This window comes from Diabrotica undecimpunctata, chromosome 4, assembly GCF_040954645.1.
Source record: "Diabrotica undecimpunctata isolate CICGRU chromosome 4, icDiaUnde3, whole genome shotgun sequence".
Lineage (NCBI taxonomy): Eukaryota > Metazoa > Arthropoda > Insecta > Coleoptera > Chrysomelidae > Diabrotica > Diabrotica undecimpunctata.
Window position 1 is genome coordinate 50,103,866 of NC_092806.1, and position 19,239 is coordinate 50,123,104.

At 34.0% G+C, this 19,239-nt stretch overlaps 1 protein-coding gene across 3 annotated transcripts in view; it reads left to right on the plus strand.

The window, feature by feature from the left end:
- LOC140439498 (acid sphingomyelinase-like phosphodiesterase 3b) overlaps positions 1 to 19,239 on the plus strand; it is a 672,376-nt gene that overhangs the window by 646,643 nt on the left and 6,494 nt on the right. For all 3 annotated transcript variants that reach the window (XM_072529446.1, XM_072529448.1, XM_072529447.1), the window contains one exon: positions 10,708 to 10,898. In XM_072529446.1, coding sequence (XP_072385547.1) covers positions 10,708 to 10,898 — 191 coding nt within the window. The remainder of the gene's footprint in view (positions 1 to 10,707; positions 10,899 to 19,239) is intronic.

Consider the following 19,239-nt stretch of genomic DNA (forward strand, 5'->3'; position numbering starts at 1 on the left):
CAGGTTCTACTACATCCTCAGCATCTGAGTCCCTTCAATCTCGGAATGTTTAGCTTGATTATCCGTTATTTCATTTAATATTTTGGCTAACTGTTCAGTTGTAAGGCCCTTTTTCCAATACTGTAGATCAGAATACTTTTCAGACATCTGAAAAACACATGCATGTTGAGGTATTGTGGAAAATATTTGCTAAGCGCAAATAGATTGGTTCATAATATATGACGAAAATATACAGAAATGACCAACACAATATATGCAACCAACTTAGCATATTTGTGATGGTTATAAATATTTATATTTTAGAGGAAAGTTTCAGGTTACATTTTTCTAAAATATCATATTCAAAATAATTTTAAATTTTCTTTACTTCTGATATATATTTTTTATTCTGAAACTATTGTATAGTATCCTTATATTGGTAATAAAAAACACTTACCTTTTATAGCACTCCTCAATGGTCAAATTTTGATGAAAAAATAACAAAACAGATTCAGTTTCGTGCTAATTGCAAAAAAGAAGCACACTAGAATCCATTGGTACAAATCTTGTACTGCTACAATGTTTACAAGTTGAGTAAACGTTCCGATATCAGAGCCATCTATACAGTACTTATTAAAATACAAGTAAAGATGTAAATAGGTAGAAATCTACTTTGTACTACTCATTTACTCTGGCGAAAATGTGTGGTACAAGGGTAATACCAGGGATACTTAAAGGGTGAAGAAAGAACTGCTAAAATTAAAACAAGCAATACTAGCAAACTATGTAAAAGATAATCTCGATAGCATATTCTTAACGTATCTTATTATAATAAGTTCCCTTATCGTGGGCGATTATCACGGCAAGACTATCTATGAAGTGTTGTTCGATTTTCCGAATCCCCGTCTATTCTATGACACTATTTTATTGGCCCAAATATACATTACATTATGGTATATTGATTGACAAAGGGGTATGAGGATTAAAGATTTTTGGTTGGAATATATCGGGAATATCAAAGTGAATTTCTTCAAATATGTTCTAATTCTTTGATCTTATGGTTTATTTACTTTATTTTTAGAATTAAATAGTTACTATATTTATCTGTGAAGTTGTTACTGTAAAAATGTTTTTCTGGATTACAGTACACTAAGGATGAATGTGTTAGAGTAAGTTAAATTCGTCTGTAATAAAGGGATGGTTTACCAATTTCAGCGTATATGCTCTAAATACTGCACTCGTAAGCAAAAACGCAGTATCTATACAAGATATGAAACAAAGAAAAATTAGTTAGATTTTATAAAGCTGTCCTGATTTTAAAAGTTACTTATCTGTGAAGGTTTTTTTGTTTTAGTAAGTTTGAAATCATGAAAAAATTAGTTTTTGGTAAATATAAAAAATATTTCATATGTATCAATAAAAAAAGCACACACTGCGATAGTATTAACAATTTATGACTACCCCTTAAGTAGTTTGCTACGTAAGTAGTAGTAATTCAGTTATCATGTTATTACTAGAAACTATGATTCCCAAAATAAAATGATATATTAGAATTCTATTTCTTACGCCAACTGTATTTATTTTCTACAATAACTGATCTTTTTTCAATTAATTACGTACCTTCATAATTTTTTGTTAATTTATTTTCATAAACATCATGTTTACTTTGATTCACTGAAATCTGAAGAGTTTCAACTATTTGGTTCCAATTCGAAACATGTTGTTCATTGAAAGGGACATTAGTCGTTTCTAAAAATACAATTTATTTTGATACTCAAATAGCTGCTAAAAAGACATTAACATAATTGTTAATATCATAAAATTCAAAACTGTACCTGCTGAGTAACGAGAACAATCATCCAAATCATTTTTCTTTGTACAGAGATCTACCATGAATTTATCACGATACATATTATCAAGTGATTTACTAAAATCTCTTATATTAATATTAATATAATTAACACTTTATAAAGAAATAAATGGCACCAAACATACACACATAAACAAGTAACACAAATAATAATCAATGTAACCTAACTTTTTACTCGTAAGTCCTTCATTCGCGCACCAAATGAGAAATCTGACATACCATACCTTGTATCTACCGATATGGCACGGAACTGCCAATCATACGAGGTTTGGTTTGGATTGTCATCAAATTCTTTCGATCTGTACAAGGTCTTCTTCTTCTCATTGCGCCGTCTCCTTTCGAAGGTTGGCGATCCAAATGGCAATTGTAGTTTTGGAAACTGCTGCGCGAAAGATCTCTGCGGATGAGCGGTCGAACCATCTCCTCAGGTCTTTCAGCCACGAGTTCTGGCGTCTTCCTACTGATCTTTTGCCCTGTACTTTTCCTTCTAGTATAACTTGCAGTAGTTCATATCTTTCGCCTCTCAACACATGACCCAAGTATTGCATTTTCCTCTCTTTGATTATTCTTAGTAATTCTTTTTGTTTACACATGCACCGAAGTACCTCAACATTAGTAACTCTTTGTACCCATGGAATCCTCAACATTCGTCTGTATATATACATCTCACAGGCATCTATTCTTTTTTCTATTTCAGAGTCCATTGTCCAACTTTCACAGCCATACAGTAAGACAGAAAAAACGTAACATCTGATTATTCGGATTTTAAGCTGTAGACTAAGGTCTGATCTTGTAAAAATTGTTTTCATGCTCATGAATGTTATGTATACAAGGTCTGGTTATTCGTTATTATAATTCGATAATTTTATTACGAAGTTTTGTCTGATGATAAAAGTCGACGAGAGGAATGGGAATAACACAAAAAGTGGATTTCGCCAAAAAGTGTACATACCAGGTTTGGCTCTGACGACGACGATATATATGTATATATATATATATATATATATATATATATATATATATATATATTGAAATGATTTCAATATGTTAAAAAGGATACAACTTAAATGGATTTTTATATGAGTTTGTTGTTCATGAATTTCATGAAGCCATCACAATGTGGGTTCGACTCTGAAATAAAAGAGAGAAAAAGATTAGTAAATTGTTAAATAAATTAATTTTGACTTACCTGGTATAGTGTTAATAATTTCTGAATAGTATAGTTGCCTAGTGTATAGGTGAATCGTCTAAACCTTAAAAAGAACAAAAAAAGAAGAATTCTTAAAAAATATTTAAACATAGAAATTTTAAAAAAACGTCAGAAAATAAACTGCCAAGCAAGTCTGTGGGAGCTAAATTAATAGGGGTTTTATTAAATAAGAAATTACAATGATGTGGAGATGAAAAGAATAAATTGTATTAGCATTGTAATAGAATAAGTTTTATATCTGAACATTTTTTTGTTTATAAATTCCCAAATTAGATGTGATTAAAGTGATTATGAAAAATTAATGTGGATTGACAAATGTGTCAGAACAGGACAGTTTTATGGTTTAAAAAAAATAGAAGACGGAAATGAAAGAACGTTAGTTGCTGTTAGCAACGGATAATAAGTTTTTTTTTGGGGAGGCCGACGAGGATTTTTCGACGAAGGGGAGCCCTGAAACTGTGGAATAGGTCGGGAGTGTTTTTTAACTCGTCTAATTAGAATTTTAGTTTTTCCACAGTTTCCACAGCAGAGATATCCAGAATTTGTTCCAGAGAGTAAGAGAAACAATTTGACTTATAAATTATTATTGGAGTACAGAAATGTCATTTAAATTGAGAAAATGTCATTTAAATTTATGAATTAACATAATTGCGATAGGCCTTAAAAAATTGAAAATATTAATGATCATTAAATTAAAAATAGAATAGTACGTACCTTAACTTCCGAAGAGAGGATTGATATTCCAGTTTCACCGATTATTTTGCGAGTAATTAGTTTTCTTTAAATAAATCAGAACTGTTTTAAAGTGAGGTTGGATAATAATTTTGGGGATCATTTGAAATATTGATTATATTTGAATGCAAGTTAAAAGTCAGCAGAATAAAGTGTTCATTTTCTTTTTCTTTATAGTTCATTTAAACACTTTATACAGTTGCAATATTTATTTAGTTTTTAGGTACTTGTATAGAGTCTCCACATTTTGTAATAAATTTTTATTGTCACGACACTAAACCACATTAAGATTTATACGATTCCTATTTTTGTAAATTTTTAAAGGCAACCCAAGTTGCAGACGAATTTTATTGTTTATATTAAATTTGTTCAATATTAATAAATAACGTGCTTCATTTGGGTTAATTTATCAAAAGTCTAAAGTAAATTTTGGTTTAATTTCTTTTTGAACTCTACCAGGAGACTACAGAGTCGACGTCACACAGTGACAGATTGCTTAGAACACATAATTGAGCTAGCTGAGGTATATATTAAATTAAACAACGAACCACATATTTTAAAAATTACAACATTTATTATAAATAAAAATAAAATTAATAAAATACAACTTTTTCAATACATATATATATATATATATATATATATATATATATATATATATATATATATATATATATATATATATATAGACACTTCTTCTTCTTCTTCTTCCTTTATTGGGTAATATCCCAGGGGATAATTTGCCCAGCTAATTCAGGGGGGATATTCTCAACTTGCTCTAGACAATCGAATATCCCCATACAAAACTAAATTGAAATTATTTTATATGGAATGAACACTATGTTGAAACTTCTTCTTCTTGGGCAATAAAGAAACACTTTATTTAAAAAATAATGTACTTTTGTTACTACCGTAACCCTACTTTCACGTTGTTGTTCTAGGGTTAATATTATATTATACTAATATTAATATTTAGTTAAGTAAGTTTTTATTTTTATTATTAAAAATTTAGCAAAAGAAAATATTTTCCATGCTTTAATTTATGCTTTTGTAGTTTTTAACTATATGCATTATTGTTTTATTACCCATGTGCTGCAGGCAGCTTAGAAAATTAAAGGCAGTCGTTAGAAACACGAAAACATTTACTTATTTAAATACATGTAAGGCGCATCGCCCTTTAAATTAAGAGGTATTTAGTTAGGCACCTTATACGGAACTCGCCATTATCTTTATAATACCTACACGATCCAGTCCCTTTACCCTAAAAGTGCCCAAAACCCAAGCCATCGACCCATGTTACATAATCTTCTAAAGATCCGGTAGAATATTAAATTTCCATACAAAATTAAAGGATATAGTCGTTAATACCTAACCGTTTTGAGTAAATATATCTTTGTTATTCCTTTGTTTTATCACATCCTTTTAAGGATTTTGACAAAGAGTCCTATGATTATGTACAACTATAACTACACTGCTGGCTAAAAAAAGGTCCCTCCACCCTATCGATTTAGTGCGGATAATGAATTATTAACTCTATTCACAATTCTACAATCATTCACAATCTATAACAAATTCTATTTTTTTTTTATATGTAACTTACAAAACGATTTTTTTTAAGTTTTATTGCAATCGAAACATTGACATATTATTATTATTAACGTTACACTTAAATTCAATTTATTATGGAAATAATAATATATTTGATTTTCTGGACTAGTCAGTATTGTTAGTGTTTTTGTTGTTTATATTATATATATATATATATATAAAGATATATATAAATATATATATATATATATATATATATATATATATATATATGCTCAATGATATTAGAAGTGTTACACCTAGAAGGAATAAATTCTTGAACTTAATTTTTTTAAAACATTTAGAACATGCTATGATAACAATATCAATGTTTTATCTTTTCTACTTTTTGTAAAAATAAAGTTTTAGCTTTAAACTTTTTTGTGAAGATACCAATTTGTAAAAACCGGTGTGTATAGAAGTTTTTAGTTATTATTCCTCAGTCTAATTGTATTTAGTTTAAGAAAATGCCTCTAGTTCGAAGACATCAAAATTACCACCATGTTAGCGATTTTGACAGGGGCAGAATTATTGCGTATAGAGATATGGGTTTGTCGTATCGCGAAATAGGCCGTCGCGTTAATTGTACGGCAATGACGGTTATGTGTGTCTGTCGTGTGTGGACAAACGAAGGTAGAGGAATACGAAGAAGACCTACTGGTCAACCGAGGCGTACCACGGAGCGTCAAGATAGGTGCTTTAGATTACTTGCTCTGTGAGACCGTTTGCTACTACGCGTCAAATTGCTGACCAATGGGTTGGAGTAGTAGGTAGACCTGTTAGTATGCGTATACTATATCGTCGCATTCGAGCCTTTGGACTGGTTTCATTCCGCCCACGACTAGTGCTTCCTTTGACTGCGGATCATTATCATCAACGTTTGAATTGGTGCAGAGAACGGCAGTATGGCGTAATGTAGCATTCAGCGATGAATCACAAGATTCTGTTTAGGGATGCATAATGGTCGTAGGATGGTAAGACGCCGCCGTGGAGAGCGACGAGATATCGGGTTTGCTGTTTATGTACACAGGACAGTTGGTGTAACGGTTTGGGGGGCTATTGACTATGGTAGCCGATCACCACTTGTGTTTATTCGAGGCAATATGACAGCTGCGCGTTATGTTAATGACATCTTACAAACCACTTTACTGCCTTATCTCGACGGCTGTCGAGACGTCCTTTTTCAGCAAGACAATGCGCGTCCCCATATTGCTCGTCAAACATATACAGGAGTGTATTTAGCTACGGGGTCGCCAAACACATTATTAATTTTTTTTTGATTACTTGTTAATAAAAATTCTTGACAACGTTATCGTTTCATTCTTGATGTAAATCTACCATGTTGCCAAAAAATTAAGTTCAAGAAATTATTCCTTCTGGGTGTAAGACTTCTAATGTCACTGAGTATATATACATATATATATATATATATATATATATATATATATATATATATATATATATATATATATATACATATATATATATATATATATATATATATATATATATATATAAGAATAAGAAAAAAGAAGTACTTGTGACTCGTTTGGAACAAATATATAACTGTTTTTGATGGGTTGGAGTCAATAATAGGGCTATTGGTTAACTATTTTTTTTTATTCTCGAGCTTTCAATTGTGTTTACAATTATTATCAAGAGCTAAAAAAGACAAAATACATACAAGGTTGAACTAAAAAGAAAAAACCATTTTTGCTAACTTACCAAATAAAAATTAGTTTGGTAAGTAAAAATCACTGCTTACATCTTCAAAATATTTAATACAAAAATGTTTTTATCTAATAAATGTTTCTCCGAAAATTTTTATAATTTTGAAAACATTTTTTTAATATAAAAATAATTGAATTTATAAATAAGTTCAAATAGCAACCAATTACAAATAGCCTCAATGTCATAAATGCCAACATAAAATTTTTTATTTTTGACAATTATATTGCCAAAAGTAAAATTTCGTTTAAACATTCTTTTTTGTTTAGTAACAAAAAGAAGAAGATTTATTCACCGTTGACAGGTGTCTGAAAGAATGTGACAGATATATGGAGAATTAAATTTGACATTTTACAAGTTTTATATATAAATCATAAAGAAAGAATATAATTATAAATTTTGCTTAAATTTTGAATTTCAGATCTTTTGTTTAAACTATTATCATTTTTGCTAATACAAACCATTTCCAAAAAATTTTTTGGAAGTTTGGTCTATTAAAATATACTTTTGATTTTAAATAACCCGATAAAAAGTAATCGAGACGAGTCAAATCGGTGGATCTAGCCGGCCATTCTATCGTTACACGTCTTCCAATCCACCTATTGGAAAAAAACCTCGTTTAAATAATTTCTAACTATACGTGCAAAATGCAGTGGCGCTCCCTCTTGTTAGTAGTAAATAGGTCGATCTATCTCATTTGGATAATTAACATAAGGAAAAAATCTTCTAAACTAAACTAAATAAACTAAAAAGTTAGTCATAAAATCTAGATAAACCTTACCATCAACTGTGCTATCAAAAAATAAGGAGCCATAATTTTTTTGTTAATGATACCAGCCCAAACAAATATCTAGAGTTCTGTTTGTTAACCGTTCCGTTTAAATAAAATGTCGCTTCATCAGAAAAAAAAAATTGTTTATGAACTGCAAATCTGCGTTCATTCTGTCCATCATAATTTCAGAGAATTCTTGCCTTCTATCAGGATCATCTTCATTTAACTCCTGAACCAACTGAACTTTGTAAGGGTGGTATTTTTCTTTATGCAAAACTCTCAAAATAGATTATTTACTTACATTATTGACGGCGGCAAATTTTCGAGTTGTCTTATGCGAATTTTCTTCAATCACTAGAAGTACATCTAACTTTTTTTCATCAGTAAATTTAACATTTCTACCTGGGTTCTTAAAATTTTTACATATCCACTATAACGAAACTTCTTTTCAATTTTGCTAACTGTAGACTGCGGAACTTGTTGACCAGGGTATTTATTATTAAACATTTTACAAACCTCCTTTTGAGTTCTTGTTTTATTACCACAACCAATCATAATTAAAATCTATTCTTTGAGTCTCAGAAAAATGAGCCGTTATATTTATTACACGCACAAATATTATACTGACGTCTTTTAGAAACTTTAAATACCAATATCATATCAATTGTTTATTTGGCTTTTTGACTAATATTTTATTATCTTCAAAGTTTTTTCCGTAATGTTTAGCAGAACAGTACGGTATTTCCAAAGTATATTTTAATAGACCAGGCGATATTGCTGATTTAAAAGTTAGGATAACGGAAGAAATTAATAAAATAATCTCCGAGGTCATACAAAATGTTGTATGAGAATTCCAAAATCGCCTTAGTTATTATCAAGAAGTGAATAATGGTGGCAAGTTGAACATTTAATTTAATTGTGAAAATCAATTTTCTCGTTTATTCGTCTTCCGGGTTTGGACCGTGTCATTTTTGAGTGACCCAAAAGTGGGTTCATCTCGACGTTTCGCTACAATTGTATGTAGCTTCTTCAGGAGAACAAAAAAAGAAAAAGAAAACAAAAGACAGGAAGATGGGTAGTTAGCAACGGTAACTCAGTTACTCAACGCAACCAGAGGCGAATACTAACTACCAAGATGGGCATTTGGTCACAGTAACTCAACTACTTAACGCAGCCAGAGGTGAAAACCAAATGCCAGGACAGGGATTCACGTCCAACAGCTCAGAACACTAACGCGTCGAGAGGCGGGGAGTGAATCCGACGATTACTCCGCTACCGCTCTATTTATAGTCGCGGTGACCTGTCGTGTCGGGACGTATCGGCACACTCCGTGGCGCGAACGTCAAGAAGCGCGCGCTGGCCAATCATGTGGCTGCATCGTGGTAGCGGGACCGCTTTTGGGTCACTCACAAATGACACGGTCCAAACCCGGAAGACGAATAAACTATAATTCTGACTCTGGCCGTGGAAGCCTACGATTTCATCAATTTTCTCAGTTAAAATTGCACAAATTCAAAAAACTTTATATTGCTGAACAGAGGACTAAAATCCAATTCTAACAAGGTGCCACACGACCCCCTTTGTTATTTAAAATTTTCGAGGGGGTGCTTATAATTTAAAGGGGTTGCTAGAGGGGGATTATATTTAAATACTGTAAATTGCCAATTTACGAATAAAAATCGACCTGTTTCAGGTTTTTTTCAGATAGTACATATTAACGTTAAAAATGAATTTATTCCATACATATGGACCGCACGGTATATTATGTATTATATATTATATATTAATTATATAGTATATTTTATTATTATTTATAATGTGCGAGATGCCACCGTCACTTAGCGGACAGTAGGGAGAAGACTTAAGGGTGGCATTTTGATATCCAGACAAGCTAACACGGAGCCCAAATTGAAGGCACGTGAGAAACAAGCTCGACTTTAGTTTGCCGAAGAACACGTCAACGAAGAGTTTTCCTAACGGAGCAGGGTTTTATTCTCTGATGACAGTCGAATATGCTTGTATAGCAATGACAGAAGACGACGCGTCTATTGGATGCCCGTAGACAGACTCCCCCAATGCTGCAGTGTTGAAACATGAAGGTGGTTTGTACATGTTTTGGGGTGGTATATCTGTAGAACGAAATACACAGCTTGTGTTCGTGCCCGGTGGTGATCGCGGAGACAGTTTGACAGCGGATCGATACATTACGGATTTTCTTCAAGACCATGTTGTTTCTTACGTCGGCTACACATAGGCTACGCCTTTTTTGCGAATGCATGATAACGCTCGATGTCGCACAGCGCCAATTACGAAAGAGCACCTAGCCAACACAAATGTAACAACAATATACTGGCCTGTATTAAGTCCGGACATGAATCCCATCGAGCACCTATGAGATGAGTTCAAAGGCAGGGTTCCGGTCCGTAATCCAGCACCAGCCACAGTAGTGGAGCTAAAAACTGCATTAGATGAAGAGTGGAAAGCGATTCCTCAGGAATCAGTCAGAAACTTAGTAAGGTCCTTAAGATATCGCATGGAAAGTGTAATAAAGCACAGAGGAGGAAATACTCAGTATTCATTTTGATTTTTTTTTATTAATTTACTTTTATATTCTTTACGTAATGAGTTTCGTTCATAGCAGCGTAGTCAAAAAATGTAACTAATTGTAGTAATTTCGAGATGTTAAATAAACTCAAATTGCCGCAAAATTTTAGGAACAGCTTGATATATTTCTTATTATCGTATCCGTTATTATTAGTAAATAGAGCTATTTCAATATGCGTTATATACATACACAAGCACCATTAAGTACGTTTTCCTTTGTTACAGGTATTCGACTACACCCAATTTTACCTGGATCTGTCAACGGCTAACGCCAATGAAAACAGAATCGCCGAGTGGACTGTAGAATACAACTTCAGTACGTATTATTCCATTAACGAGATAAGCGCTGGCAGTCTACACGCCCTTGCCGACAAATTCACACAGGACAATCCTTATGGGAATTCGATCTTCAGCAAGTAAGTTTAAATGGAATTTAGTTGAAAAGCCACGATCGATGCACAAGAATCGATTGCTTTCCGGTCAAACCCGATTTAGCTTTGTTTGTTTAGTATTCATTTGCGGAATGTCAATTAGGTGCATTACAGAATTTTGCAATTCTGTTAAATAAAAAAAGACTATTTTTTTTTTAATAAATGTTTAGTAAAAAATATGTTTTTAAACCATTCATTCCTTAAAAGTTTTATAAGATTCCAAGTAAAATATGGATTTTTACATTGTTTGGTTTATTGATATACATTTCCAGTTATAATTGACCTCGGTCATTCATAAGGCACTCTTTTATTCCTCTCGCTTTTATATTCGTGTCGACTTCTTCTCTCTAGCCTAATCTCGATCAGCTCTACTTTTGTCTTCCCTGCGGTGTCCAGTTTAATACTTTTTTTGGGCTTCTGCTATTATCTATTCTTTGTACGTGCCCGTACGATCTGAGTTTATTGATGCTAATGTCCTCTATTATTGTATGTCTAACACCCATGATGTCGGCAAGACTTGCCCATGATTGGGCAAGACGTCATCTAAAACTTTATTACTTACCTATAAAACTTTCCTTAGACTTATCATCGAATACAAGGTATGCATCTAACCTCTCTCAAGACCTTCGAAATTAATGCCGTCACGGCTACCGAAATAAAAATCCTGAGATTCTGTATGAGACGGAGCAGGCTATACCCATCAGCACACATAAACACACTAGCAAACATAACACCTATTAATCACAGAATCCTATTACTCAGCAGGAGGTATGTTCTTCGAACAATCACAGGCTCGAATAATCGAGCAAAGCAAATATTAAAGACACATTGCAATCGCCGAGGACAAATATTCACCAGGCTTCCTTAAAGAAAAGTTCCATTCCCTCCAGCTAAACTTCTTCACAACACTGGACATGAACTCTCTAATGAGTATTTTAAAATCTTAAAATCAACTCCTATCAAATATAGCAGCTAACTACTACACGCCAAAAATTCTGATTAAGAGCCATTTCCACTGTATGACTGGTAACCCCTGATGTACCTCCTTCGACATGTTTGGCACAAATCACCTAAATTCCTCTTGTGCGCTTCTTTAACACATCGTCCACACAAACACGCCACCTTCTGAACCCCAGTTCTTTAGTAGTCCACTACTTCTCCACACATAACATCATTCATCACGTTTTATCATACCTCCATAACTCATGATGTCTTGAATTCTCTCGTTTTTTACTCTGTTATATCTTGATTTACCGGCCGCTCTCCTTCAATAATCCATTTTTGTTGCGTCCAAAATTTTTAGGGCTTTCTCCTCCTTTAGTGTCCATATTTCGCTTCCATATGTAACAATGCTTTTGATAATGCTATTGTAGATCCTGTGTTTATTTTCTTTCCAAATTCTTCTATATCACTGTAAATAGCATTCAATTGCCGAATGTTATTCTTCTATCTTCTTAGGTTATGTCCATTTATTTGTGTTAATTTTCTTCATCCATTTTACAGTGATTTATTTGTTGCTTTTCTAAAATTAGATTTTGTTATTCTCCTTCTATTTACATCCATTCTTTTTTTGATATTTATTTCTAACCCCAATTTCGGATATTCCTAGAAAAGTTTGCGTGTGATATATATTGTAGATCTTTTTAGGCCTAAAGCAAAACTACTTGGTCATTTACAATGCAAACGTGTACAATGCGGTATCGTTTAGATGAATTCCCCTACCGCTACACTTTCTTTTCCGTGTCATTAGGTCTTGTTCCAAGAAGATCTTAAACAAAGTCGGCGACAGATAGCATCCTTGTTTGAGTACCACAAACCCTTTAGATATCTCTTGGTTTATCTTCATTTTGCTTGTGTTACTTTTATCGAGTTCTTGCACTGCCTTGATTAAAGTTACGTTGATGTTTGTTTTTTACTAAATCTTCCCATAGTTTTTGTTGTGGTACACCGTCGTATGCTTATCCAAGGATCTATGTATAAAAGATAAATTGCTTGATTGCACGCCGTTTTTCTATTAGTTGGGTAATTGTAAAAAGATGGTCAATGGTCAACCTACCTGCTCTGAAGATAGCCTGTTCTTTCTTCATATCACTGTAGTCTCCGTCTTCTCTCTTTTTTTATTAATTTTCCGTAAGCTCTCAAATTATTCAAATCTGCTATTCTTCGGTAGTTGTCATATATATACTTAACTTCCTTTTTATGTATGATTGATATAACCGATGTTCTCCAGTCTTCCGGTCTATTTTCTCCATTTATAAATTTCTGGTACATACTGAATAGCTGCCTTTGAGATCCAGTCTTCCGGTCTATTTTCTCCATTTATAAATTTCTGGACATACTGAATAGCTGCCTTTGAGATGTATATATACAGACGAATGTTGAGGATTCCATGGGTATAAAGAGTTACTAATGTTGAGATACTTCATCGCATGTGTAAACAAAAAGAATTACTAAGAATAATCAAAGAGAGGAAAATGCAATACTTGGGTCATGTGTTGAGAGGCGAAAGATATGAATTACTTCAAGTTATACTGGAAGGAAAAGTACAGGGCAAAAGATCAGTAGGAAGACGCCAGAACTCGTGACTGAAAGACCTGAGGAGATGGTTCGACCGCTCATCCGCAGAGATCTTTCGCGCAGCAGTTTCCAAAACTACAATTGCCATTTGGATCGCCAACCTTCGAAAGGAGACGGCCCAATGAGAAGAAGAAGACTGAATAGCTGCCTGTAGAGTTTGTCGGTTCCGTATTTTAGTAGTTTGGGTGAGATACACCTATCTCAGTTTGGGTGAAATACATCACCTACATACACCTGATAATTTTTCGTTTTTTAATATTTGACCTAATTATTTCACTTCTCAACTGTCAATCCTAAGTGGAGATGCTACTATATTTACCTGTACATAAGAGTGAGTATGGTATGTTACTTTTAAAGATGTCTGATTAAGATGACTAAGAAAGAGCAGCATGCCAAATTATTTGAAAAAGAAGACGTTCGACCAATGTGTGCCTCTAGTCATAACATACGATGATGTCAAAACACTTTTCTTAACCCAGGCTACAGCAACCAAACTCAGAGTAGTCCAAAAACGAATGAAACGCTCGCAACTTCGACTAACACTCAGAGACAGAGTTATAAACGAAGAATTGAAGCAAATAAAGAAGAACAGACGTCACAGATGTCATAGAGCGTATAACATGACTGAATTAGAACTGGACGGGCCATGTGGCCATAATGAATGACGGGCTGTGGACCTAAAAAATGACCTACACGATGGACAGACCAGTCAAAAAAATCGCTGTGAATTGGCTGCATAAAGGTCAAGACCGACAGAACTGGAAAAAATTAGGGGAGGCCTATGTTCAACTTTGTAGATATTCTGTCCTTTTCTTCATCAGTAGTTTTTAAAAGTATTCATTATATTTACGTATGCTAATAGGAGAGATGATATCTTTAGTCTTTTTTTTTTTCGAAGAGATCTAAGTACTTTGCAACTTTTAGTACTTCAGCTAGCTTTCACATAACTGTTAATTTTGGAATAGTTTTTTTGCCAAAATTCGTTTTTCTTTTTAGTCATTGTCGTCTCTTTAAGCTGTTTGGTATTCGTCTTTACTTTGATGCTTAAGGAATTAACAGTACCGAACAACAATTCGATTAACCGAAGACCGTGAACAACTCGTTAATCTAATTTCCAATATTAGGGGTACCTAATACGACACCCTAAAAAGAAGAAGCAGAATAATAAACATCTATGGACAGATAGTAGCAATTATAGAGGAAATACTTGACACAGTGGAACTTTTTTACAAGGAACTGCACCAAACACAACCAGAAGACACGACAAACAGAATAATAACATTGTTATTAATCAAGGATCACAGGATATCTTACGGAAATACGTGAAATCAGCATTATTGAATTTTCACTGGCCTACTGCTGGAATAGATTTTTTCTTATAATATTTTATCTTTTCCATTTTGCGTCTGTTTTGTCCAGTTTTCTGGTAATGTTCTGGATCGTCGTCCATCGTCTTGGCGACGTTTACTTCAGTAGCCATACAGACAAGCAAAAATATTCCTACCATTTAAGAATATTAAGAGATAATTATAGAAATACAAAAGTACCATATCAGCTTTTATTTAAAAATTATAAAGAGACTATGCATTATAAAGTAAAAGTTTATTTACAAAAGTATAAGAGCGCTATAAAATATGAATTTAAGTATCGACTCGGACCTACAAAAAGACTCACAAAACCCGCGAAGTAAACTAATGCTTTAGAGCCTGAGATAGTTAGGACCTTATCTGGTCGCAACACCTTTGATAATGTCTGTCGCAGAGGCAAGCGTAACATTAGGAGTAAATTATTCCAGATCAAAGTTTTAAATGTCAAAAAAGTATCTATTTTGTGTAAAATTCAGAGGTCGCTAGTTAAATGAATTTAGAATAATACCGAAGAAAAAATGTAGTATTTTGTTATTATTATTAGCAATTAATTAAAATATTACGAAAATTAGCTGGCTTTACTCATTGCTGTTATCTGTACAACGAAAAGAACTTACCCTTGAAATACTAATGTATTAGTCGTAGCAAGCAGTAGAATAGTAGAGCTATATCTGCCTGTCGCGACGACCATAAAAAGAAGACGTAACCGATAAACTGGATGCGTTTCGTTCGCTGTCTCGACAGAAAGTGTGTTTCCTTGGTATAAAATAGTCAAAAACTCTCTGACCACGCTTCTAGAGAGTCCGAAGGGTAAGTACATACCAATAAATCAACTCTATTGTATTGCGACTTTGAATGGCAATAATTTTAACACGTTGATCGCCATAATGATAATATTTGTTGCCTTTTTCCAGGCCAATTTATTTTTTTGGTTTAAAACGCATAAAAACGCAGTACAAAAACAACGCATTTCTTAAATATAGCAAAATTTCTTTCTAAACATGATTTTGAATTGCGAGGCACGGGTGCATCGCGCGGCCTAAGAAATAAAATTGTCAAGCTGATGACTTGCGGTGCGCACGTGCCTCGAAAATTTGCAAGAATAAACCTGCGTATTATAGCGGTATGGGTCTAACCAGTGTATTATTTAGTTCGCATCAACTTGTTATCGTAGTAACAGTATCGCAGTAAAATTGAGAAATATGGGTTATTATGAAAAAAATCAAAGTAAACTACAAAAACTAATGGAGGATATGTTGTCAGATGAAAAGTTGTTTCAGTATTCATCGGAAAGTTATATCGCAAGTATTTATTATTCAGATTCATCTAATTATTCTTCATCACCTGTTCAAAAAAAAAGAAGAAGAAAAGTACTCAACGTTTTTAATAACTCTAATAGCATATATTACCCCAGTACATCATTTGCAGTACAAATCGAAAACGTTGAACAAAAAAAGCATGCTGACAACATGGAAACTAATCCTGTTAGCAGTCGTACGAATCTAATAGATGAAACGATTGAAAATGTTATCAGAAACTTTGAGTGGGATAGTGATACAGCTGATGCAATACCTAGTGCTTCTCCAGTGTTGAACTGGAATTAGGTAACCGGGGATAATTTGAAACATTTCACTGTTTTCGAGCAAGGGTTGAATATAAATGAAAATATTTCAGGTATGCATGATAACTAGCCTATTGATTTTTTTTACTGTTTGTGGAGGACGATATCATGAATTTGATGATACAAGAAACCAATAAATATGCTTCGCAAAAAGCAGAAAGAACCAATTTACTTCAAGCTCGGATTCGACAATGGAAGGATGTCTAGTGTGACATCCTATTGGTGTAAGAATATCTAATATTCAAACGAAATAAAATCGTTAATGTCCAAAAACCGATTTTAGCTCCTCTTGAGCCACTGGCATTTTTCTAATAATGAAAGTAGAGATAATTCACACAGACTTTACAAAATCAAACCCCTTCTAAAATATATCAGTCAATAATTTCAAAACGCAGTAACCCCTTCACGTAATGTTTGCGTAGACGAAACCCTCGTGCCTTTTTGAGGATGTCTTCGTTTTCTACAATATATAAAAAAACAAAAGTTTGGGGTAAAAGTTTTAAACCTTTGTCTTGAACAAGGTTACACGTATGATTTCAAAATATATTGTGGGACAGAAAAAAATACTACTTCTGACAGAGTACCAACATCGATTGATATGGAGCTTTGCAAAAATTTATTGGATAGTGGTCGAACCATATTTGTGGATAACCATTATATCAGTATCGAACTTGCTCAAAAATTGCTGGACAGACAAACTCATCTGGTCGGCACCTTACGAAAAAATCGGAAGGGAATTCCAAAAGACATGGTACAAAAAAATTAAAAAAGGCGAAGTTATTGCCAAGAGAAGTGATTCTGGAGTAATGATACTGAAGTGGTGTGATAAACGTGAAGTTTTGATGCTGACAACAAAATACAAAAATAAGATGGTTACTCTAAAGTCCAAAAATGGAACTGAAAGTGAAAAATCAACAGCTATTAGAGACTATAACTAAAGCAAAAGTTTCATTGATCTCTCTGATCAACTAAAAGCCTACTCTTCTTGCCTCAGATGTAGCCTCAAGTGGTATCGCAAATTGGCAATAGAAATTCTTCTAGGTTCAACTGTCGTAAACGCGTTTATACTATATAAACAGGTTACTGGTAAAAATATCACAATTACCCAATTTAGAGAAGATATTGCCAAACACTTGCTAAATATAACCTCAAGAGAAAATCCTTCATTGGTAGAGAGCCATCACATTAAGAAAGTGAACACTACTAGTAGACGTAGATGCTTAAATTGCTACTAAAACATGTCCGAACAACACGGTAGAAAATACGCCACTTTTAAGGGCACTATGTGACGTTATAAATATATATAGTGCGACACATTTTATTGTATACTTTGCTTCACTTAGTCGAACAGTACGGGTCTCGCGACGGCCAGCGTTGAGAGAGGTACAGACGAGAAGTATCGAAAGCGAAAATCGTCCCGTGTATTATCGATACGCAGATGAATGGTAAATCAGAATATAACTAAACCGAGGGGTGTTATTTTTACCGACTCCTCTCGGAGGTAAGACCTCTGAGGAACCGTTAAAGAAAAAAATCGGGTTAAACACAGCGTCCGTTCAGGGATGACACTGTGAACGTTGAATAATTGTATTTAACGTTGGCAGAAACGGCCCCTGTGCCTGTGTTCAGAGAACAGCAAGAGGAACCCTGCCTTAATAGGGTAGTGAACAACCGTGTAAGGGCCTGGGAGACACCCAGAATCCAATCGACAGCGGTCGATTGGAAAAACAAAAAACAGAGTCTTTTAAATAGTAAATCCAAAATTTCCTTCGATTGCCACATGCAATCACCAAGCGCTTCCGCTTACGAGGTCGAAAGCCTTCCTCCCCTTTCCCCAGATCCATCAACGGATTCAGAGCTAGTGTCCTTAAGGTGGGTACACATATGCGAGCCGAACTGTTTGCGAACTGCTCGTGAGCTGTTCGCGAAGAGTTCGCTGAAAATATGTTTATGTTCAGGCTATCCGATACCCTAAGTATCTAATAACAAACCGAGAATTAATTTACTTCGTTATTCTAAACATTTCGGTATTTTGTTTAGATTATCTGTTATTAATTTCTCTCGTTACTTTTGAATAAGCGGCGCTCGTTCAGCAATTTTGTTTAACCGAATGATCTCATCGCACACTTAGCAGAAACAATTTATAGACACAATTTATAGTTCTGCGAACATTCTTTGTGTTCGTCCCAAAAACCGACAGGCTGTGGTTCCTGACGAGCAACGAACGAACAGCTCGCAAGCGGTTCGTCCCGTCGTACAAATTAACGAATATAGCGTTCACAAGCGGTTCGCGAACAGTTCTGCTCGCATATGTGTACCCGCCTTTTGATGATACGGCTTTTGACTCCGCCCCCTGCAGTCCAGCGCCCACATCTGAATCGGAGGCAGATGCAGGCGAACAACAATACCCTGACGTCACGGAATCTTTCGTAAAGCGTCAACAAGACAATAAAACCGAACCGCTAACGGTAATTTATTCCGGATTACAGGCCTCTCAGGCAATAGAAACCAATTTTAATACAAGTATAAATGAAAAACAGACCCCTCAGGTACTAGAAAATAACTATAACATTAAAATAAATTCCCTTCAGGATAACGAAATATTTCTAACTCCGATTATAAACACTTTGACTAACTTAAAAGAAAATGTAACGTACGAAGCAATTATAAATGCCCCTCAGGCACTTAATTTTGTAGAGAAAATTAACCATAATGACAATCGAGGAACTGCTCAGGACGCCGTAGATGAGTTTGTTACAAA